Source organism: Pollachius pollachius, assembly GCF_949987615.1.
Source record: "Pollachius pollachius genome assembly, chromosome: 11".
Lineage (NCBI taxonomy): Eukaryota > Metazoa > Chordata > Actinopteri > Gadiformes > Gadidae > Pollachius > Pollachius pollachius.
This window is the reverse complement of record NC_136944.1, coordinates 6,962,826-6,987,523: the sequence shown is the minus strand read 5'-3', so window position 1 is coordinate 6,987,523 and position 24,698 is coordinate 6,962,826. Positions and strand designations below refer to the sequence as shown.

General features: G+C 43.0%; 2 protein-coding genes across 3 annotated transcripts in view; both read right to left on the bottom strand.

The window, feature by feature from the left end:
- Nucleotides 1-456, bottom strand: part of tnnt1 (troponin T type 1 (skeletal, slow)) — a 6,605-nt gene extending 6,149 nt beyond the window's left edge. The window contains exons 1-2 of one of the 2 annotated variants that reach the window (XM_079746638.1): nucleotides 375-456; nucleotides 97-132 (exon numbers count right to left, since the gene is read on the bottom strand). The gene's annotated coding sequence lies outside the window, so the exon portion shown is untranslated. Of the gene's footprint in view, nucleotides 34-96; nucleotides 133-374 lie in introns of those variants that run through there. The other variant, XM_079746637.1, reaches the window with a different exon arrangement.
- Nucleotides 457-7,932: 7,476 nt separating this feature from the next.
- Nucleotides 7,933-21,558, bottom strand: pih1d1 (PIH1 domain containing 1; the record flags this gene model as incomplete). Its single annotated transcript, XM_079747079.1, has 11 exons — nucleotides 21,490-21,558; nucleotides 21,073-21,244; nucleotides 19,312-19,369; nucleotides 18,915-19,103; nucleotides 17,271-17,332; nucleotides 16,466-16,547; nucleotides 16,260-16,356; nucleotides 15,496-15,522; nucleotides 14,480-14,558; nucleotides 10,429-10,572; nucleotides 7,933-7,995 (listed from the first exon to the last, which is right to left on the bottom strand). Exons 2-11 carry the CDS (start codon nucleotides 21,151-21,153, stop codon nucleotides 7,933-7,935), a joined length of 882 nt encoding a protein of 293 aa, XP_079603205.1. The 5' UTR covers nucleotides 21,154-21,244; nucleotides 21,490-21,558.
- Between the last annotated feature and the right edge of the window lie 3,140 nt (nucleotides 21,559-24,698).

Below are 24,698 nucleotides of genomic sequence, written 5' to 3'. Positions count from 1 at the left end.
TAGCATGCAGGCAGCACAGCCGATCGGAGAGAAGAGAAGAGCTGCACACACACACACACACACACACACCAAACACATACACAAACTTTGCTTTACCTTCTTCATCCTCAGGCTCCTCCTCCTCTTCTTCCTCTGTGTATGTGTGTGTGTGTGTGTGTGTGTGTGGGGGGGGGGGGGGGTTGGGGTAAGTGCAGTAAAAATAAAGATGAAAGAACATAAATCGCAATCCAAATGGTATGCACTCTTTGGCATGCATTCCATTTCTCCTAATCTTCTGGTCGCCTTTTTCCATCTGGGAGAAGTTTGCGACTGCTAAAAATGTGTTTGTTTACCATTTGCTTACAGATATGTAGGTTTATATGTGAAGTACTTACCCTCTTCCTGCTCCCTGTTGAAAGGAGACAAAGGGAATAAAGGAAATTACATAATTTCCCACATTTTTGATTGGAGTTCAACCAGCAAAGATATCAAAATAAATGGCAATATGGGTCCGATAGATCACTAAGAGTTCACCTAGACTCTGCATAGGCACCCATTCCCCCCCCTTCTAGTTGTTGTATGTTGTGCGTCCTGGCACTTAATGTGCACACTTATTGTATGTCTTATTTAGTTATAGTATTTGAACCATCTTATCCTAGCTTTGTTGTATACATGGAGTGGGTTAACCTAGTGATTGTTAGTGCTTGGCACTTCGGTTCCGAAAGCGAAATATTGTTTCCCTTTCTTATGAGAAATAAACTTATTGTAAGCTGCTTTGGATAAAAGTCTGCTAAATGCCCTAAATGTAAATGTAAATGTACTCACTCGCACTCCTCTTCTATGTCCGACATGTCTGCAACAGAGAGGAACACTTAGATGGGAAACAGAACCTGCAACATAAATGTTTCATGGGGAGCACAAGAGGGTTATATTTGTTCATTTTCCTTCCGATGATGTGGGCTGATGCGCAGAGGCCCTGGTTTCAATTCTGCAAGACCTCACAGCCTAAACAAACCAAGGTGGACTCCATGAAGTGAAACGTAGATTCTTCTACTGGGATTAGTATGTTTGTAATTATTTGTGGTTCATTTGTTGCTGGGTCTTGCAACATCCAATATACATAAAGGAGAAATAATTTATTCTTTATCCTCAGGCGAACTAGCCCTCATATCAGCTTGTTAAAACAAGTCCCGCTGACATGAGGAATGGCAATGAGTCAACGGAAAATGTCAGTAGAGATTGATGAATGTGATAAAGGCACCCAACCAGCTCTCTCTCTCTCTCTCTCTCTCTCTCTCTCTCTCTCTCGTACCAGGGCATTCTATTCTCGGACTGTTTGTTTATTTGTGTGTGTCCGTGTGTGTGTGTGTGTATATATGTGTGTGTGCGTTTGTGTGTGCATGTCTTGATATGTGCGTGATCGTGATCGTGATCGTGAGAGAGAGAGAGAGAGAGAGAGAGAGAGAGAGAGAGAGAGAGAGAGAGAGAGAGAGAGAGAGAGAGAGAGAGAGAGAGACTCACTTTTCTTGACTGGCAGTCCTACCAACTGTGCCATGGCATTTCGATAAAGTAGATCAAGTTTTCAACAACAAAGATTGAAAGATTTACAAATCAAGCTAGTTTATCAAAAGCAAAACAAACCCTTCATAAACACTAGGGGAGGAAGTGCGATCAGATCTACAGACTAACCTGCTGAGTCCTTCTGATGTCCTCTTGACCCCCACAGTGTAGAACGATACCATCAGAGCCCTGGCTGGAATTTAGCAATCTCTCTCTCCCCATATCTCCTCCATCCATCACTCTCCCTGCACTGAGCCCTCTGTTGTTCTACCACACACACACATCTCCATGAGTACTTGACAGCTGAGTCCAGCTGCATGCCTAGAGCCTCTCATCTCCAGATCACACTCAGGTTGGCGATCGCTGCTCATGAGCCAGGCATGCAGACGACAGCTTTCAGCCGACAGTTGTCATCAGCCAGAGATACGCACGCACACGTAGACACACTCGCACACTCGTACTCTCTCACACGCACGTACAAACGCATGCGTGCACGCCGTATGCACGCACACACACGCGCATGTACAACGCACACACTATCCCTCTCAAACACACACTTACTCTCATTCTCAGACTCGCGGACACACACACGCATGCACGCACGCACGCACACTCGCACACAAGCAAACACACACAAACACGATTGTAATAAAGTCCATAAAACTGAGATTAACCACAGATACACTTTACTTTGAAGGCCAGATAGCACTTGAACGACACCTCGTGGGAGACTCAAATACAGAAGTTTGGACAAAACTTTCTGATGTAGATTAGAGAAGGTGTCTCAATGTGAATATTTTTAGAAATTCTATAAGTCGTCCTTTCAGTTCCAAGTCCTCCTATAAAACAGGCCTACAGTTAGAATCAGCCCACTGGCTAAACGCCATTATCAATGTGGGAGCCTGCATGAGATCCCACAGTACGCTATAATCAACCCAATGGGCTCTGAGACAAGACCTAGCCCACCACAGCGGCAATAGAGGTAAACAGAACCTACCTGTGTGAAGATGTTTTTCTGTTAAGCCAAAGGGGACAGAGACAGAGACGGTCCCTGGGGTGATGGACACACGGAGAGGCAGGCAGAGTACGACACAGACACACAATAGGGTGGCTTTTGTTCAGGGAGACAATTCAGTTTTATATAGAGAGGTTGTGGGGCTCACGGTGTGTGTTTGTGTGCGTGTGTGTGTGTGTGTGTGTGTGTGTGTGTGTGTGTGTGTGTGTGTGTGTCATGTGCATACAATGAGGCCACATGCATTGCATGCAAGGAGAGATTAACAGGGTTTTTGGGGTGTGCGTCACAAAAATAACCAGAGCGCAATGCCTTAAGGTCTTCTTTGTTGCGTGTGTGTGTGTGTGTGTGTGTGTGCGTGTGTGTGTGTCCAGGCAGGGGACTGCAGGCGGATTACACTGGGGACAGTCGGGACGAAAGTGGAGCCTCCCTGGGATTAGGGTGTGGGGGGGGGGGGTGACCTCATGCGACCAACAGAGGAGCCATGCAGGCAGGTGTGGAGGGTGGGATAAAGAAAGACATATCAGTGGGTATGTTATTATAATGGTAAAGTACTTCTTCCACTGTATGTACACTGGGTACGATTTTTCATTGGATAGTATTGCTTTGGTACTTTAATTTCACTGTTTTACTGATATATTGTATAATAAATGATGGGTGAGAGACGGAGGAAGGTCTGGTGGGTGAGGGAGGGGGGTGATGGGTGAGGGGGCTGGTGGGGGAGGGAGAAGGGGTGATGGGTGAGGGAGGGGGCTGGTGGGGGAGGGAGAAGGGGTGATGGGTGAGGGAGGGGGGTGATGGGTGAGGGAGAAGGGGTGATGGGTGAGGCGATGGTGATGGATGGGGGAGGTCAGAAGGGATGATGAGTGGGGTGACAAGGGGAGGACCTGCCACCCCCCACAAATAGAAAGGATACGGGCCATTCCTGTTTTCTTCCATGTAGGGCCCCTGTATTCCTCTGAAACGCTCTGTCACAGAAAGCATGGAGGGGAGCGGGAGCGGGTTCTAGTGCCTAATATGGTACGTTTTGAACCAGCCATGCGAAAAGCCGATTTTTGATCGGCTTTTCGATAGCAGCAACATTGACCAGATAGATAGCAACAGCATTGTCCATGGGAAAATTCCAAAGGCTGTAAACCAAATCCCAGGAATCCTATGAGAGGAAACGTACCATTTTGATGTGTCTGCTTGGAGTACCAGATGGTTTCCATGGAGCAGTTAGCCCATTTTCCCACCATTTTGTTTTTGTATAAAAAAACATATGGCTATTATTAGGTGGATGCCAATACCCCGCACTACCCATAAACCCAAACTCGCTCCTGGCTGGACTCCCTGCCTCTGCGATTAAACCCTTGCAGCGCATCCAGAATGCGGCAGCACGCCTCGTGTTCAACCTACCAAAGTTCTCACATGTAACCCCCCTCTTCCGAGACCTCCACTGGCTCCCTGTAATAGCTCGCATCAGATTCAAGATGATGGTACTGGCATACAAGGCAGTCGATGGAACTGCCCCTGCCTACCTCCAAGCATTAGTAAAGCCACACACCCCAGCTCGATCCCTCCGCTCAACTACCTCAGCTGGACGTCTGGTACCGCCATCGCTAAAAGCCAGCAAAGGTCGATCAGCGAAGTCACAACTTTTCTCTGTTTTGGGACCTCAGTGGTGGAACAAGCTCCCTACCGATGTCAGGATCGCAGAGTCGCTCACCAGCTTCCGCAAAAGACTCAAAACTCACCTGTTCAGAGTTCACCTCGACTCTGCATAGAAACCAATGCACAGCCACCATTGAATGTTTTACGTCCTGGCACTTGTACATTGCACTTATTCAAGGTACTTAATTGTGTAGCATCTACAGTAGCTGCTATCATTGCTTTACACGGGGAATGGGTTAGCCTAGCGATACTTGTAATACTTGCACTTGGTTCTATGAACATCTTTACTGTACCGAAAGCGATATATTGTTTCACTTCTTATGACAAATGAACTTATTGTAACAAATGCACTTATTGTAAGTCGCTTTGGATAAAAGCGTCTGCTAAATGCCCTAAATGTAAACGTACTGCACCCAAAGGTGGCGCTATTTTTAAAAATCATGAACTAGCCTTATTTCTCCTTACTAGATTGACCTGGACTCAAAATTCTTTCATCATATTAATCTCTAAAATCAGATGCATCTTTTTCACCCTGGTCTTCTGCTCTAAAAATGTTTACTTTTCCCACAATTTCATAGAAAAGCCAAACGTCCACAGTCTCAAGCCATTTTGCCTATATGACCATTTTGTTATTGTATAACTACCATACGGCTATCATTAGGTGGATACCATTAACAGTGCAAATTTTCAGATCTGTACTATTTTAAGAAAGCCCTTAATTCCCTTGTGAAGTGTGTGCCTCGAGTTTTCTTGATGTTGTGTGCTTATCAATCGACATTTTCACCATGTGGATGAGGCTTCATGCAGTTCAGGAATGTCATGCCGTGTACTGGTGATCCTTAGGTTGAGAGTTTGAATCCTGATTAGAGCCTTATGAACAAGCTGAAGATGACATTCTGTTATTGTTTTCCGTCATAATTAACTCATATTTATATTTCTTCCTTTAGTGTTCTTGACTACAAATGTTTAATTTCTCTAGAATTTCAAAGATTTTTCAGGTATATGCTTTGAAGAAAGCCCTTAATTCACTTGAGAAATGTGTGCTTGGAGTTTTCTGGATATTGTGTGCTTATCAATAGACATTTTGACCATGTGAGTGAGGCTGCAGTTCAGGTTTATCAGTGGCTCAATGGGATAATGCATTGCACAAGTGATCTTTAGGTTGAGAGTTCAAATCCCGAAGCACAGGATTGCATTAAGTGGAACATCTTCATCAAAATCTTTCCTTCATAATTATATGTCATATTTATATATCTTCCATTAGTGTGTTCTTGACTTTAATTTTGCTCGGACCCTGTTAATCACCGCTTGCAGTTATATTTATTTTTAATATTGCTTGCTGTCATAGCCCTGCGTGTTGCATGATCAAAAATAGAAGATGCAGCTATCTTTAGATGGCTTTAAGATGGGGTAATTGGCTTTATTGTCCATTAAAGGGTGAGCGTGAATCCATGTTAACTTGTTGGGTGAATTGGTCTGCTCATGATGAGCACTGTTTGACCATCTCGAATTACCAAGAAAAGCCCTGAACAAAAAGCAAGGGTGATGTCCAAACGCAGCCTGGAGGTATGATAAGCACTGTGGGCATGGATTCGGCTGGTCGTGTGTGTGTATTTATAATCTTCGTTCCAGTTGCCCACTTATCACAAGCTGCAGTATCACATGGCCAGACAGATGATATCCAATGGGGCTCCCCAATTTAAGCCCTTAAACCCACACAGATACAGACTCAAGAGGGATATAGCCTTAAAGGATGGCAAAAGCTTCCGGTTATGAGGAAGCAACATACACTGTAACAAACTGGCTATAAAATGTACAGCAAGTTGCCGGCAATAAAAGTTGCAGGCAACATGCTGTAAAAATAATCAATGTATCGGGATGCAAAGACATTTCAACAGTTTACAGCTCATTGTTGTATTGAAATGTACAGCATTTTATGATGATGATGAAAATATTACTTGAAATTCAGTTTACAGCTTTTATTTGTCTATCTGTTTAACAGGATTTAGATGGCAACTCTAGTTGCCAGCTAAAGATTTGTCAATAGTCTAATCCTAGTCAAATGCTGCGTGGTACCGTTTCAGTCAATAAAATTAATATGCAAACGGGGAGAATCATCGAAGATGAAGAGGGAAGACATTGGAGTATTTACTTGCAAATCAGACTTCAGATCGATCATCTCAAGCCTCCCAGCAGACAAGATCGAATATGGGTGAATGGGCCGTTTCACTTCATTTGGTTTCAGATTTGTTTCGACAAATCATATTACTGGAGGCAGCCAAAATACTTTTAGGCTACGTTTACATGATGACGGTCGGAACAGAAGACGCAAAACTGGCGTCGCGTCTTCACTTTAGTTTACATGATGACGGTCTGAACAGAAGACTCAAAAGTGGCGTCGCGTCTTCACTTTTTATTCCACGTTTAAACGGGCGTTTTCGGGAGGAAATCTGCGTGCATACGGTGACGCTAAAGGGTGTGGAATTCGATTGGGTATGCATGTCAGGCTGCTAGGTGGTGCTGTGCTACACCATCACACACCACCGCCATGTCTGAGCGCATGCGTAGAATCTTCCTTCTTCTCTTATCCGCGCCGCGAAAACCAGAACACAATTACAGATCCTTCTTTGTTCAGTAATAATATCTGTACATATCCTGTACATTTCGTGGAAAGACTCCTGTAAATTTATTAAAGCTGCCAGAGCAGCTTGACGGTCCGACGCATGGAAATAATCCAACATGTTTATGTTAATGTTTATTTCCCTGTACTGGCGCTGTATGTGACGTAAACGCGTAGGCGACGTGAGCAGATCTGAGCAGAGTTTTGCGTCTTGGCAGTGTAGACGGAAACGCGGCGGAGCGTATTCAAGTTTTCCACTCTGGAGGGCAGTTTCAGATTTTGCGTTTTCAAGCCCCAAAAACGCCGTCAACGTCTAAACGAAAGGCACTTCTGATTAAATATTTTGTCGTTTATACCCGCAAGCGTCCTCGTGTAAACGGGGCAAAATTGTGCAAAATTGGCCAACAGCGAACACAAACTCTGGTACTAAACATCCCCAAGTTGGAAGTCAAGCATAAACACCCTAGACACGAACATAAGTTCTGATAAAGTGTCTGCAAAGGTTTCAAATCAACATTGCGTGGACTGGGCAATGTAGAACGATTATTCAAATTCGCGACTCATCCACTACTGAAAATGAGTGTCTGACCTCACCTGTTCAGAGTTCATCTCGACTCTGCATAGAAACCAATGCACAGCCACCATTGAATGTTGTACGTCCTGGCACTAGTACATTGCACTTATTCAAGGTACTTAATTGTGTAGCATCTACAGTAGCTGCTATCGTTGCTTCACACAGGGAATGGGTTAGCCTAGCGATTGTAATACTTGCACTTGGTTCTATGAACATCTTTACTGTACCGACAGCGATATATTGTTTCACTTCTTATGACAAATGAACTTATTGTAACAAATGCACTTATTGTAAGTCGCTTTGGATAAAAGCGTCTGCTAAATGCCAATGTCAATGTCTGGTAGGTTGAAGATCTCCGTGAGTAAACAAGGTGTAATTCTCCCCCTTCCCGCAGAACACCACATGATATGCATCTCTTCATCGTGCAAAGCCATTAATCCAAATAATGTCAGGGATGATTGTAACATATGTAGGCCTATATGAAATAAAGAGAAGACCACAGTTGACATACTTTTAAAAATAATGTTTATTTCTCTAACAACATTCTTTTTTTAAATGACAAATAGACAGTGTGACAGGCATTGTGATGGTCAGAATCTGTTGGGAGAGAAATAGAGAGGAAAATAGTCTGTTTTAATTATTTATACATAGCAACATATAACCCAGGTTTACCTGTGTGAATATGTGTGTTACCTGAGGGGTATTCCACAAACAGAGGTTTAACAAACAGAGTTAACACTGAACTCTAGGTTGATTGACCCTGTGCCAACTAAATCAGAGCTGTCGGTTCCACCGCGCGGGTTATGCAATAGTTCAAATCAACACGGGGTTGGTTAACACAGGGTTGTGCGCGTCCACGCCAAACCTATAAAGGACGTGATGTATGGATCATGGAAACCCTGATCGAAATGGCGAAACGGGCCGCTTATTTCAATGAAACGGAACTCCAGGTTCTCCTGGAGAGCTATGACGAGGAGAAGGACATTATCACAAGAAAAGGGAACGCTAAAGCCTCTGCAACCCAGAGAACCAAAGCCTGGCAGCGGATCGCTGACCGCGTAAATGCGTTAGTTACATGTCAAAAGCATGATCCTTAATATTTGAGCCATGGATCTATTAATATCCCAGTTAAGCATTCTTAACGTTCCTACCACATAACCCTTTTCTTCTATAAAATATGTACTCCGATGGCTCCCAAGTGGTCAGCGGATCAAGTAAAAATGAAATATAAAAACATACAAACTGGTAAGCTTTTCCCACCATCGTATTGGTATATTTTGTCAGTCCAGCATTTAAATAAGCCCTTTTTTTTTTTAAGCCAATCGTAAAAAGGCAGACAGTCGGCAGACTGGGTCTGGCCCTCAAATTGCCTTGAGCCCGGTGGAGGAGCTGGCAATAGACATAAATTCAGGGCGCCCTGGCATGGAGGGGATACCTGGAGGTACCTCCTCAGAGAGTCAGGGGCCATGTGAGGGTACCCCACTGGTTGAATGTAGGTTTTTCTGTTTTTCTTGTATTTTAGATTTTGTTTGTCTTCGAAGTAAGACATGCAAACCGTGTGCGTGCCCCAGCGCAAATGTTCCAAATGTTTTTTTTTTGGTAACTGGCTAGAAAACCTCAAAGTGACAATTCATCAACTTGACAGATCAAGATGGATTAGTGCTTGTAATGGAGCCGGCTACGATCGAACATTCTCCAGTGGCTGTAAGTCCGTTAGGACTATTTTATACTTTCTGTAAGCGCCTCTCGGCATAGTACTCAGCCAATTTGTATGATAGGAGGCCGATGAAAATCTTGGTCCGGACGTGGATGGGTCATCTGAAAGGACTAAGATGTGCTCAGCATCTCCAACATTATAGATAAAACTACCATTTGCAAAAAACAGAGGGCTACGCAAATAGTCTGGAGTGAACTGAGGCCAGGTCCTCGATTGGTGGTGTTGGTTATATAAGGGTGGAGAAGGCTATTTAAATATATTAAAGATTTGCGCGAGAATCTATATCCCTCCAGCAAAAAGTAATCCGGATATGCCAAGATGTCGAGCCGTGGTCTTATTAATCGCTCCCGGTGGATTGCACAAATAATTTGCGCTCCGATATCAACAGGCCTCTCATCAAAAGGGCATGCCATTGTGAACACATGAAATCAGCGGTGAACGCAGATTTAAATACCCAAAACCGGGTTATGTTCCAAACTTAACCTGCGCAAAACCTGCTCCGACCAGGTTTGATTCAAAGCATATGTTTCTATAGTAACTAACATACCGTGTTCATTTTGGAACGGAAAACCTAGGGTTACCACAAACCCTGGGTTAACTTACCCGGTTATGTGATAAAACCGGCTTTGTGGAATACTCCTCTGTGCATTGTTTGTGTGTGTTATGTGTGTGTTAGGTGTGTGTGCGTGTTACCTGTGTGTGTGTGTGTGTTTTCTTCGTGTGACCTGTGTGTTCTACTGTGTGTTACCTGTGCGTGTGTGTTTTCTTCGTGTTACCTGTGTGTTCTACTGTGTGTTACCTGTGTGTGTGTGTGTGTGTGTGTCATCTATGTCTGTGTGTTGTACTGTGTCTTTTTGTGCTGTACCTGTGTGTGTGTGTGTGTTGCCCGTGTGAGTGTTACCTGTGTGTGTGTCTTACCAGTGTGTGAGTTGTACTGTGTGTGTTACCTGTGCGTTACCTGTGTGTGTGTTACCTGTGTGTGTGTGTTACCTGGGTGTTACCTGTCTGTGTGTTACCTGTGTGTGTACGTGTTACCTGTGTGTTGAACTGTGTGTATATTACCTGTGTGTGTGTGTGCTACCTGTATGTGTGTGTTACCTGTGTGTGTGTGTGTGTGTTACCTGTGTGTGTGTTACCTGTGTGTGTGTGCTACCTGTGTGTGTGTTACCTGTGTGTGTGTGTTACCTGTGTGTGTGTGCTACCTGTATGTGTGTGTTACCTGTGTGTGTGTGCTACCTGTGTGTGTGTGTGTGCTACCTGTGTGTGTGTGTGCTACCGTGTGTGTGTGTGCTACATGTGTGTGTGTGTGCTACCTGTGTGTGTGTGTTGTACTGGGCCACGCTGCCCCCCTGGTCCACCAGCAGGGGGTGGAAGACGTCGAGGTGGAAGAGGTTGGGCCGGGCCGTCAGCACCAGGCGGTCCTCCCCTACGTCCAGGACCAGCGCCCTGCACGACCGCTGGGGGTGTGTGTGTGTGTGTGTGTGTGTGTGTGTGTGTGTGTGTGTGTGTGTGTGTGTGTGTGTGTGTGTGTGTGTGTGTGTGTGTGTGTGTGTGTGTGTGTGTGTGTGTGTGTGTGTGTGTGTGTGTGTGTGAGGAAGGAAGAGAGGAAGAAGAGGGAATGAGGCAGATTAAAGAGAGAGGTCCTCCAGAGATCATTGTTTGATGAGCTGCGACACCAATATTAGGCATTTTGCAATAATAACCCTTCTGGGAAAGTTGGTTTAAACATTGGCTTATAGTGCCGACTGCTTTTGAGATGAATGATCAATACATAACAGATAGCGTTCATTATAGGAGTATCAAAGTAGTTTACCATTAGACTATATTAGCTGATTTATTTGCAGGATAGAGCCGTAAATAAGTAATTATCATTGACCTTAAAAACTAACAATTGTGTTCAATGCAAAAGGATGTTTACTAAAGGTTAATAATAGGTGATTGAATAGATGAGGTATCTTTCCTAAGGACAGCATAATTCCTACCAAAAAAATAAAACATTTGACGCCCGTTGACGCCATCTTGTTTGTAAGACTCGATAAGTAGATTGACCAACACAGAGGTTGCGTGCATAGATAGTATATAAAATGGATGTAGCATCCGGGCAGACCTCAGTTATTCCAACTGCATCACATTCTTTTGGTTTATGCGCGTCGCCATCTTAGTTTGACTCGTCATAGTTTGACTCCGCCTCATTTCCTTTAACCAAAAAAGGGCATTCATCTCCCGCCCCCCATCGATGGGGGGCGGGAGATACGTCCCCCATTATTCTCCCCTAATTATTCATACATTTTAACCTCCAATAAAATAAAAATTAGTGACCAGATTTTGGACCAGGCTGTAAATAGGTTTAATAAGACTGTGAAAACGGCCTGTTTAACATGTGAGTCAACAAAGAATTGCTCCCTTTTGGTACCACCTCGTAGTGGACACCCGTTGCTACTGCAATGTTTGTCACTTACGCATCGGATGCTGGTTAGAGATGGATTTATTGATTCGTTTCCGCGAACCAGTTCGCGTCATTCAGTTCGCCAAGAGGAGTCGTTCGCGAATCGTTCGTTCGTTCGTTCAGTCGAGTTTCCGGTAGCGGTGAATCGAATCATACACGGTTCTCTGAGTCAGTCAGACTCAGCCCCTCGTTCGTTAGTTTGTTCGTTCGTTCAGTCGAGGGTCCGGTTCAGTCGAGTTTCCGGTAGAATCATGGAATGAACGGCTCAGACTCAGCGCTTCCCTCGTTCTCATTCTCATACGTCAACATTACAACTTTAACCAAACGCAGCGGGATGGGGGGTGTAGTTGATTATTGGATGTTTGACATATCAGCAAAATAATAGACTTGATTTAGCAATGATGGTGGGTGTCCCGGGTGTTTTAGGCTCCCATAAACAGAACCCTGTGCAGCCAAAGACTAAATCTAGCTGCCAAAATTAACACTGCCTTCAAAACGAGAGCTGGTTAATTGTGAAAAATGCATTAAACTGTCATCAGACAACGCAGTTACACGCTATTGTAATGACCTCGCCGGTGATAAACAAGGTCACTGAAAACCCGTAACCAGCGGCAAAAAGCCACACTAACAACAACCGGTTACCCGGGCAACCCCCCAACCCGGTCCCTTCAACGTGCAAGCCCCCACCCTCCTGTTCGCCCAAGTCCCTCCCCTAGCTGACCTGATGATTTGCCCCCCACACTGATTGACAAGAAGAACATCCAATGCATGCACAGAGAACAACTGGCATAACGGACAACGAAATACAATGCAACACATAACACACAAACTCTATAAATGTCCCAGGGTCGCTACACTATAGACTCTAGAGTTTCTGGTATAAAGGCTGGGACGAATTTCAAATGATAAATATGTACACTTTATGTTGAAAGTATGCTGTCGCGATTTCCATTGAAACGAATTGCGCGGTGAGTAGTCTTCAAAACGAGAGCTGGTAGGTTGTGAAAAATGTGGTATAAAGGCTGGGACGAATTTCGAATTATAAATATGTACAATGCATCCTTTAAATACGTCCATGCAACAGATGGCCAATGTGAATAATAGATAGGTCGCTCACGATGACCATTTGTTTTTTCCCCATTAAACCTGTTGATTTCTGTCTCTCATTGACTAAAATTCAACGAGAGCGTCCTAGACTAAGTCCTAGAACAGCATACGATTGGCTGGCTCTTGTGAGTCGTGACGTCTCTCAGTCGGTCCCTCCTCACCACTCACACAGTGAGTGAACGAACTGTCAGCGATTCAGCGACTAGTAGGTCTGGGAGGAGTCGACTCTGAGAACGAACGAGGCGAATGAGGCGAACGAGACGAACGAGACGAACGAGACAGAGGAACCAGTTCAGTTCGTTCATCTTAACGATTCGTTCATTCGAACTGATTCGTTCGCGAACGAGTCAACACTAATGCTGGTATGTCTCGCTGTGGTTGGGGCTTGGTTGGTGTTGCTGACGGATTTCACAATCTCTGTGTTCGTCAATCTACCTATTGAGTCTTAAAAACAAGATGGCGTCGACGGGTAATCTACTGATGGTATTGTGTGTATAAAATGTCCTTTTTAATAAACAATCTGTACACTTACAAAGTTATCAATGCCTCGTTTAATATGTTAAGACCCTTATTATACTAACAAAGAAGGGTCGGGCTACTTCTAGCCTTTTAAGTGGTTTAAAATAGCGATTTAGTTTTTACCATAACAAATGCCCCTATCGTTCCAAGTTTATAGCGTTTTGGTAGAGTCGGCTAAAAACAGCCAACTGAAGAAAGCGTCTATATGCGTTTTTTGTGCTCCAAAACGAACGTTCCAACTCGTTATCATACAAAACATATCCCAAATCCCTTTTACACTGGAATTGTCCTTTAAGTCCGATGTATGAATATTCCTTAGAATGAAAAGATAATTGCTCCTTGCAAGGGTGTACCTGCATTAATATGCTATTATATTATCTTTATATCCGTGGAATTAAACAGTATTAAAATGACAATAATGTAGCTTTATGCAACCCGGTATCACGCCAAAGCGTGAAATAGATACAATGGTCCAACTCGCAAGGCGTGTTCATTGTCACGCTAAGAGTACACGCTTTCTTCCGCCCATCTAAATGAATGGAGGAATAGCGCCAGCAGGGAGCGAGACGTTCTCCCGGCATTTGGGGAAATGGTTACGTAGCCTATATTAACCTTTATTATCTGAATGGGAAATGCTATATTTTAGGACAGATTCACCATTGAACGTGTTTCTATTAACATTTCTAGCGAGAAATATACTTTTACTTGCATAATCTTCAGTCAGTGAATGTGTCTGATCTTTAGTTTGATAGTTATTAGGAGGATTTTATGGTATGGCTAGCATGTTTCAACAACGTCAGGTTGCTAGGGACGCGACGATCTAGTTGAGGGCCAGCAGAGGCTGCCATTTAAACCGAATTTGGCCTATAACCAAATGTATGATATGCTGTACGTATAGCCTAGTTTTTATGTCATAAATATTTGTAATATTGTCTGGTTATACCTGAACTTGGTTAATCCCCTTTCACATTGGTGGAAGGGGATTTTCAATGGTCAGATATAGGTCTTGTTATAACGATAATTGAATAAAAGCTATGGTCTACTTATAATATTATAACTAAATAATTGTATATATATATATGTATAATATATATTTTAATATTTAATTAATTAATTACAATAACGTGTTTGAACATGCCTACTTTTTTTGGCCTTTTCTTTTCAATGGGCCTGCGTCAACATCCGCTAGGGGTGTGTGTGTGTGTGTGTGTGTGTGTGTGTGTGTGTGTGTGTGTGTGTGTGTGTGTGTGTGTGTGTGTGTGTGTGTGTGTGTGTGTGTGTGTGTGTCTTACCACCCCAGGTAGCTGGATCTCTGCTATGAGGTACTGTGGCCTCCCTATGGGCGGCTCCACCAGCAGACAGAACTCTGGTCTAACAGGGGAGGGGACAGGGGGGGGGACGGACAAGAGGAAGGGCAACAGGGAGAGGGTGTGAAGGAGGGAGGGAAGGGGGGAGAGAGGGGAGGAACAGTTAAATGAAAGTCTGGAGGACAACCTATATCTAATAAATCTAGAATGAACCCAGTGTACACGTAGCCGCCTCAAAGCTTTCCGATATTCGATATTATGCACGTGTGACGCAATTTACATTTACCCTTATCAGACGCTTTTATCCAATGCGACTTACAATAATTACATTTGTCAGAAGAAAGAGAAACAACAATATATTGCTGTCGGTAAAGTAAGGATGTTCATAGACACACCTGCCAAGCACAAACAAGTGCTAGGTTAACCCCTTCCCCGTAGACAACAAAGACAGCTAGGAATGGACGCTACACGGCGCTAAGTACTGTTTTTAAGTGCCGGCAATGCAAACAAATGCATATCAGTCTGGCCCTGCCTGAGCAAACATTCATATTCAAATATGGCGGCGCCATAATTTTTTTAAAAAACTCCAGCCAAATGTTCTCTCCTTGCCATTGCCACGTCGGTTTGAAGTAAAGCAAAACTCTAATCTAATCGAACTAATATTTTTTGAAAAATTGTTGATATGGTCTATTCCAGATCCAAACCCCTCCATTTGAAAGCTCCATAGATCGCTGCACTTTCTTATCTTTTATGTATATTTTTTAACCAAGCGGGCCGGGGTGCTACTTGCTGATCATGAAACTCGCTACAGAGACACTTCATGATGCAGAGATGTTTAGAGACGCTGCAGAGTTGTTTGAAGATGCAGAGCTGCAAAGATAAAGACATGCAACGTTCGTGCCTGTTTAGGCAGAGAAATAACATCTCTTTATCGCGATCTCACAACCGTTTTTATCTCGGAATTTGAAGAGAGATTGGGAGAGTGTGTGTGTGTTGGTTACCTTCTAGCTGTGTCACTGGAGCAATCCCTAGACATGGAAACAGTGAGACGAAAGCATGTTTTACAAGAAGTGTCTAGAACAACCCAGAGTTGCGTTCAGGTGTACATTTAAAATGGAGTAGAACAGGTTTGACCTGGTTTGAATCAGGTTTATACAGTGTTGAACTGAATCCTACCCTATACTGTACTATGCATACAACTGTAGTATACATCCTTTTCTGGACAAAGAAAGGATGACGTTCTTTTCTAGACACATTGGGGCACTGCATCTGCAACTAATAGTGAAAAACATAAGATCAGATTGGTATTCGGCATTATTTAGAATCATTTTGTTTTATATATATATAGTTACTCCTTTCTGTATGGCTGGTTGGCTAAAGGTGGCCGGTTTTCTGACTACAAATACAGAATTGACTAAATAAGGAAAGGAGCAACAACCGTGTAACATACAACTGGCCTTTGATTGACCTCACTCCTTTCCTTCTGCCTAGTTTCCTCTCCTCCCTCACCACCTTTGTCCTCCTTCTTCACAATTAGGAACCTTTCTGTGTGCAGCAAAATGGCTTGCTGCGCTAATACATTCAGTCTTTGCCTTCAATTTTTATGTCTTTCATTTTTTGTGTTTTGTGAAGAAAACGTGGTTGCTGCCTTTGTAAAGCACTCATTTGTGTTTAGAGGGTTTGATATAGTTTAAATGTTCCTGCATCCACAAGCCATAATAACAGACAGAGAGGCAGGCAGACAGACAGGCAGACTAGGCCCTACGTTTGCTGGAGTTCCTGGATAACAGGTTGGCTCTTGGTTCGAATGTTCTGCTCGCTCACAGAACCAAAGAATTTCCGGTTCTTCAGAATCTTCCAGTCTGCAAACACACAAAAAATTCATTAGTGAGTTGAACAATCAACTTGAACACACACACACGCACACGCACGCACACGCACACGCACACGCACACGCACACACAGACACACCTCGGCTCAGTTCCAGGTGGTATTTGTTCTCTAAGCCCTCCAAGGACACCATGATGAGGAACTGCTGGAACAGAGGATCCTTCTGGAAAAGAGAAATTCCCAAACGGCTAAATTAAGCCTTCCTTAAAGGGGAAATGCGGTGTAAAATGGATCTGAGATATGTTTGGTATGATAAAGAGTTGGAATGTCCATTTGGGCATTGATATTTTTGTAAGTTTATAGATGTTTATTAAAAAGGACATTTTATACACACAATACCATCAGTAGTTCACCCTTCCGACGCCATCTTGTCTTTAAGACTCGAAAGCTGGATTGGCGTACACAGAGCTTCTGTCATCCATCAACAACACGCAAGTTCTGTGTTCGCCAATCTACTTATCGAGTCTTAAAGACAAGATGGCGTCGACGGTTGAACTACTGATGGTATTGTGTGTATAAAATGTCCTTTTTAAAAAACAATCTGTACACTTACAAAGTTATCAATTCCTCGTTTTATATGTTAAGACCCTTATTATACTACCAAAGAAGTGTCGGACTACTTCTAGCCTTTTAAGTGGTTTAAAATAGCGTTTTAGTTTTTACCATGAGACATGCCCCTATCGTTCCAAGTTTATAGCGTTTTCGTAGAATCGGCTAAAAATAGCCATCTTAAGAATGCGTCTATATGTGCTTTTTTGCTCCAAAACAAACATTCCAACTCGTTATCATTCTAAACATATTCCAGATCCATTTTACACTGGATGTCTCCTTTAACGTAGACCTAAAATAAGGGATTCATATCAACAAAACGAGGCCACAAACAGACCAGGCTTTTTTGGTAGAAGGCTTCGCTGATGACCACATCGTAGGCAGTACAACTCTGGGAGCCTGAGAGAGAGATAAACAAGATATTAACCACAGACACATAGTAAACATCACTTCAGGACGCAGGAGTCTTAAGACCCTGTTCCAATACGGGAATAACATGCCAGTGGGGGATTTGGGGGGGCTTGAGATTGGAGGCCTGAGAACAAGGAAGAGCCCGTAGAGACATATTACAAGTGCATCAAACACCTTGGCCATTCTGTTTTGCCAAGGAATAGCCTCAGTCTTTGTTGTTTCAATTTCTTCTTTGAGATAATTATATTATTTTCATTTCCGTGCCAAGGCATGTGTAAGTGCATTGCTGACAACATAGTTGGTCTTTGCAAACGGTCAACAATGTGTGTGTTTTGCATAACAAGCAGGTTGAGATCGCATCACAGGAGGTCACTGGAGTTCCACGTTGAGGCGCATTCCAATGCCAAGTGCAGGGCTCATCAATAAGGATTGCCCACTCAGCCACTCAGATAAGGTTTCACACTCATCTGTTGACCGTTAATGTGCTCCAGCTTCCAAGTGGATGGTATTTGAGGGGACAAAAATTATGTTGGAAGTGGTAGAAGTAGAGGAACTTACTGTTCAATATATTTGTGTGTGTGTCTGGGTGTATAATATTAATAAAATAATAAGACATCCAGGACATCCTTCATTGCTTCCATTCACTTAATGCAGAGTCATCATGACTGGGAACTTGCCAAGGTCTTATATAAGAGAGAGAGACCTGGTGTGAACCCAGTCCTTGATTTATGATCGCTGGATGAACACAGCAAGACAATAAACTGCAAAGCCCTTAGGGGAGATAGCCCTACTGAAGCAGTGTTTTAGTTTTGAAGGTAGGCCATTTAGTTTAGAAGTATTTTTTCTCATACATAGTCTTGTGCAAATTCTCTTTACATCCAGACACCAATCAATAAATCAAATGCTGAGAAAAGATTAAAATAATCCTGTTTCTGTGCCTCTCCCATGCCTGTAATGAACCCTTGCCTACTTACCCTTGCTTGCACTTACTTACAATCTGCACAACAATGAAGTCAGTCGATCGGACTGGCCTCAGTATCAAACTCAGTGGCTCGCGTGGGAATGCAAATCTGAACTATCTTATCCTCTCTCAGTTAGAGAGGAAGGGTGGTATCTTAAGGTCCAAGGAGAACGTAAACAGTTTATTTTATATTGACTAGTAATTATTGAAATAATGTTAATGTAATTGTGGGGGGACGTGCGACGTCTTGCCTGCAGGGAGAGTATGGGCAGGTTGGGAGCGCACGGGATTGGCCAGGGGCATTGGACCTGATGGAGAGCAGGTGTCTGCACTCAGGCCAATCAGGGAGGGTGTACTCATGTGCCTGCTTTGTGTTGTAGTAAAAGAAGGAAAAACCCGGAGCACGGACCCCCGAGATCCCGCACGAGGGAAACCCACCCGAGGCCAGAGAGAGAGACATTGTGGGAACGGACCCCCTTTTTGTTATCCTTATGAGTTTTTGTGTTCCCATTTAAAAAGCAATAAAAGAGATCTCCCGCTGAGGGACGACACCCCTAACTGCTCGCCTTTTGCGTGCGTGCGTGCGTGCGTGCGTGTAACATGACTTACCGTTGTCCATTTCCGTGTGCGGCTCGCCGAGGCTCATGGGAACTCTGTAGCCGGTGGGGTCCTCTGATTGGAGCAGGGTCACCAGCTCGTCCCTGGAGAGCTCAGGGGGGGGCGGGACTGAGGGGGACTGACAGATGTTGACGAAGATCTTCTGATTGTCTGTTTGCGACAGGGTCTTCACACACATTCCTGGTGGGAGGGGCCGAGGGAGGCATCATTTAAACCTGCACTCTATACCTGTCTTTAGTACTTCTGTATTAAATTGTGTCTCAACATCTGATTAAGTGTAGTATTAGTATGTGTACGTCTTCCATTAAAGGTCCGGGCGTATGGTAGCATTCATACTGTAGTCTGCAGTTGGTGTTTTTGGCCTGTGTGTGTGTGTGCGTCTATTTACCTGGCTGCGGACGGATCAGTTTGGAGGCCAGGGGATCGCTAGGCACCTTCCCCACCGTCTGCCCAGAAACACATACAACGCTTTGATCATCACACTGAAACCTTTTTGGAGGCATGATTTTGATTCTGCTGCTCGGAGTCTCTAAATCAATAACAATAACTAAAGACGTAGTTTGATGACGTCTGCAGTAGCGTGGCATCATGGGAGTTCTCGTATTCACCACCACCGCCGGTGAAAATCGATCTGACGTGACCCTAGCAGAAATCATGTTCACAGCAGAGTTGCTGTATTAAAGTTTTATTCACGTTACGTTTGGTCACATTTGTTCATGGTATGTTGTTTCATTTGAATGAAATAGCTACACGTGACATCATGCATGCTAACTTCCCTTTAGATGAGTCGACTCCCTAAACAGCTTTAGAAAAATGTAGGCACAATCAATCGTTGGGTAGCGTAGCATGGTTATTGGTGGTCAAAACAATCAAACTAAAAATAAGTTCATGTTGTCCTTCAACTTCATGTTGATTCTGCTTGGTGGTAGCTGATTCGGGGGGGTTAAAGTGTTTTTAGTTTTTTAAGAAAGGTATCGTATATTCAACAGACATTCCCACTCTGATTTACAACGATGTGACATGGGGAAACTAAAAACTTGATAACCAGTATGAGTCCTGTGTGTCATATTTGAATGATGAAATGTTAAATTTAAGTGCACATATTTTTATAGATATAAAATGAGAATAGAAAAATAGAACATACAGAACAAACATTGTGTGTATCCCAATAAAGTATCACTTTTGTGTTGATTGAAAATCTATAATAAACAATAATGCATTGTACATTCCCACCATCACACAAGACAGATATCAGTGTGTCTACATTGGGAAATACTATGGAAGAAATTAACCCCTACATTTTATGGCAAACTATGATCAGGCCTATATATCATTTCAATTCATTAATAGTGGAAAGTAGCTAAATCACCTCTCCCCCATAGGGGAGACTCGACACGGCGCCAGAGAGACTGGGGTCAAGGTGTCAAGGTGCACTGACGTCAACTTAAAGTTTAGACTAGCTGCAGATGTTAACAATATATCTCAAATGAATGCATGGCTGACTGGCCCCACCATAAAAGGAGAACTAGTATGCATTCTGTGGGGGGCACACGATATGGGGAACAGCTTGGTGTGAGGATAAAAGGACAGGGGTCGTATACAGTACATCAAGCAGTGCTTTGCAAACTGCTCTTGTTGTCTTGTTGTTGCTTGTTCACGGATAACAATAAAGTCTTCTGCCATACTTGCTCCGGACTCCTCCATTCCTCCTACTCTCTTATTTAGTTGAAGTGATAGAATTCGATTATTTTCTACCACAATACATACAGCAAAAAGACACCGACCGCCACGATCACTTCCAATACCAATCGTTTTGCATGCAGCCAATAACAGAGGCCTGGCCTGCCTACCTCTAGGTGCGGGAATGTGGCATTACTGTGTCTCATGACCACTGACTAATGACCTGAGAGTCGGTCTACAAGGTTTGGCTATACAACGTGATGTGAATACTATAAGGTGACGCATATGTCCGGTTTTGGAAAGTTATGTGCCAATCAAATTAGTTTGGAACGCGGAATGCTTCTTCCAGAGAAGTGTCTGGTGACTTCTCCTTATCCAATCTGTACTTTCACTCATTCAGATGACGTTGCACACTTGTGTCATACACGTCTGACGTTAACGGGGAGTCCCGCTATGTATCTGATCTAACCTGTAAGAGCAGCTGTTGATACAGCTCCTCCTGCTGCTGCAGCTCCACCTCCGAGTTCAGCAGGCATGAGTCCGTCGCCATGGCTACCGCCTACCGTCAGACCAGACCAGGGTCAGTTAGTCGACTTCGGTCAACGATCAGAATCAAGAGATGCAAACCAAGCACCTGCAGACTGCGGGACGTGCAGAACAATGTAACGTTAGTCATACTGAGCTCGTATATTCAATGGACTAACAAGGCGATCTCCATTGAGATTTTTTAATCACTGCTTTATACATTCTGCTAGCAGACTAGAAGACATTGTTTGACTTCACCATTACGTTTCACTATTTTCAGTCTAAAAATCTTTCCCTGAGCGTTTGCCAAAACATTAAAACGACGCTGGGATTCCTCAACATAAATAAGGTACAGGTTCACCTCGAAATTATAGTGGTTAGGAGTAACGTGTGGAGCGGTGAGCAGATGCTATTTGCAGCAGCAACTTCCTGATTACGATGACGTCCTTGCAGCTGAACGGTTTCAAAGTAAAAGTCCTAGTGGAGTTGCAGGTGTCTGGTCCAAAAAGTGATCGTCCGCTCAAATCTGACATATGTTTGCCTGCAGTTGGTTTTATCTGGATCATAACGTGAAAAAAGACTTTATTTCTATGATAATATAAGAGGTATCTGTTTCTTAAATGTTAGCCTGCTAACATTATGACTACTAGGAACTGCCTCATATCCTGGACTATATATATATATATATATATATATATATATATAGTAAGTACGAATGTGCTCCCTTTGGTTAGCAATATATAATGATAATAATTTTGCCAATCAGAAAGTTGTGAAGCCTCTCACATACCTTTGAGCCTTGTCTTTCTCAGCCAGCTGCGGGATGAACTTCCCCAGCTGATTTACCATACCACGAAAGCTCATCAGCTCGCTCACAGTGGTTGGTGCCTTCATGGCGACTTCAAGCGATCTGCTTACATCACCACTATTGTTTCTCAGCTTCACCGGTTAACAGTTCTGACATATATATATATATAGAGAGAGAGAGAGAGAGAGAGAGAGAGAGAGAGAGAGAGAGAGAGAGAGAGAGAGAGAGAGAGAGAGAGAGAGAGAGAGAGAGAGAAATTATAGAATTAGAGTGGCTTTTTAAACCAACAATTAAAACCTTTTTAGATGTTTGTTTAAAAAGTTGATGGATTGTAGACTGAATGACTGTTTTGTCTTATTTTTGGAGAGGGCTGGGTACTCTCAACCTAAGGATCACCTGTACAAGGCATTATCCCATTGAGCCACTGATAAACCTGAACTGCAGCCTCATTCACATGGTCAAAATGTCTATTGATAAGCACACAACATCCAGAAACCTCCAACCACACATTTCTCAAGTGAATGAAGGGCTTTTTTAAAAGCATATACCTGAAAAATCTTTGAAATTCTGGGGAAATTAAACCTTTGTAGTCAAGAACACTAACGGAAGACATATACATATGACAGAGTTAATTATGAAGGAAAAATTGTTAACGAAGAAGTGCCCCTAATGCCATACTGTTTCTTGGCAGTCAGATTCTTGGAAACTAATGAGCCGGAATGTCGATTGCCTGATGAATTTCAGGTGCTGTTCAATGTTGTGTTTCTTAAATGAGTAGCAATGACAGAAGGTCATTTTTAGCCTGTTCATAATGCTCTAATCAGGATTCAAACTCTCAACCTAAGGATCCCCAGAACATTTGAGCCACTGATTCCTGAACACCATGAAGCCGCATCCACATGGTGAAAATGTTGATTGATAAGCACACAACATCAAGAAAACTCCAAGCACACACTTCACAAGAGAATTAAGGGCTTTCTTAAAATAGTACAGATCTAAAAACTTGCACTGTTAATGGTATCCACCTAATGATAGCCGTATGGTAGTTATACAATAACAAAATGGTCATATAGGCAAAATGGCTTGAGACTGTGGACGTTTGGCTTTTCTATGAAATTGTGGGAAAAGTAAACATTTTTAGAGCTGAAGACCAGGGTGAAAAAGATGCATCTGATTTTAGAGATTAATATGATGAAAGAATTTTGAGTCCAGGTCAATCTCGTAAGGAGAAATAAGGCTAGTTCATGATTTTTGAAAATAGCGCCACCTTTGGGTGCAGTATCACAATTTGGGTTTATGGGTAGTGCGGGGTATTGGTATCCACCAAATAATACTCATATGTGTTTTTATACAATAACACAGATCTGGTCATATAAGAAAAATGGGCTAACTGCTCCAACTTTATTGGCCAATATTTCTCAAATGGAACTAAGTAAAACAAATTCTGTTTGATGTTAGATTTTTGTTAGGCTTGGTCTAAAGATTTTATGTGGCGATTTTGGTGAATTTTTTGGTGGTTTTATAGATGCATCTGATTCTAGAGATTAATATTATGAAAGAATTTTGGATCGAGGTCAATCTGGTGAGGAGAAATAAGCCTAATTCATGATTCTTTACAATAGCGCCACCTTTGGGTGCAGTACCACAGTACCAAATTTGGGTTTATGGGTAGTTGGGGTTATTGGTAACCATACCTGAACATTTCAAGAGTTTTCGACTAACGGTATAGGCTGCAGTATGACTTTTACGGAATTTGAGAAAAAAAAACACCTCACCGACACCTCTCGGACACCTCACATCCGAGCCATGATCTCTTCCAACTTCTGCCCTCTGGAAGGTGCTATAGATCTCTGAAGACTGGAACGGCACGCTTCAACAACAGCTTATACCCTTCAGCAATTAGACAACTCCTGAAGATTTACAACTGTACTAATTTATTGATTTTAATTTATCCCCTCCCGCTATTAATCCCCCCACCCCACCGGACTGAGCAACAAAAAACATCACCAACTTTGTTGTGTGGCGATTAAAGTTTATATTCTATTCTATATAATATAAACATATTATTATTATTATTATTATTATATTATTATTATTATTATTTATCCTATTATTTATCCCCCAACCCAAGTCTTACTTGGGTTGGGGGATAAATAATAGGATAAATGACTTCTTGACTATGAATATGCGAACTGGTGGACAATATCCTCAAAATCAAGACCCCTAATGAGCTCATGTTCGATGGCAGGGAGTTACATTGAACATGTGCAGAAAGACCCCTCTGTGACATTGTGGTCCTCAGCTATGAATGCTATGTATGTATGCTTTGACGTAAGCTAACAGCATCAGCTAGTTCATTTCTATAACCATCCAGTGTGGCCGGACCCTTGCAACCGCTGTGTGTGCCTTGCACACCCCGTACCTTTAGCTCCAAACTCCACCCAATAAAGAAACATACATGAGTCAGGAAGGTTTTACTGATAGCATTCTGTTTCGTAAAGAGTTCTGTTCCTGAAGCCCTCATGCTCGTTTTCCTGTCATCACGCTGGAGCAGCAGCTATGGGTGTTTCCACCGGACATTTTTATTCTATCCCAGGAGAGGGTCCAGCACCTGTTTTGCACAAAGCTGGTGTCAACAGAGGATTACACTGTTCTCCCACCATGGAAGCAAGCGAGCACTGCTTTCACATTTAAAGTATGTTTGAAATGAATGCATCATCCCATGAAAATACCAATCTTTTGTTTTTGCTAGCTAAGAATGA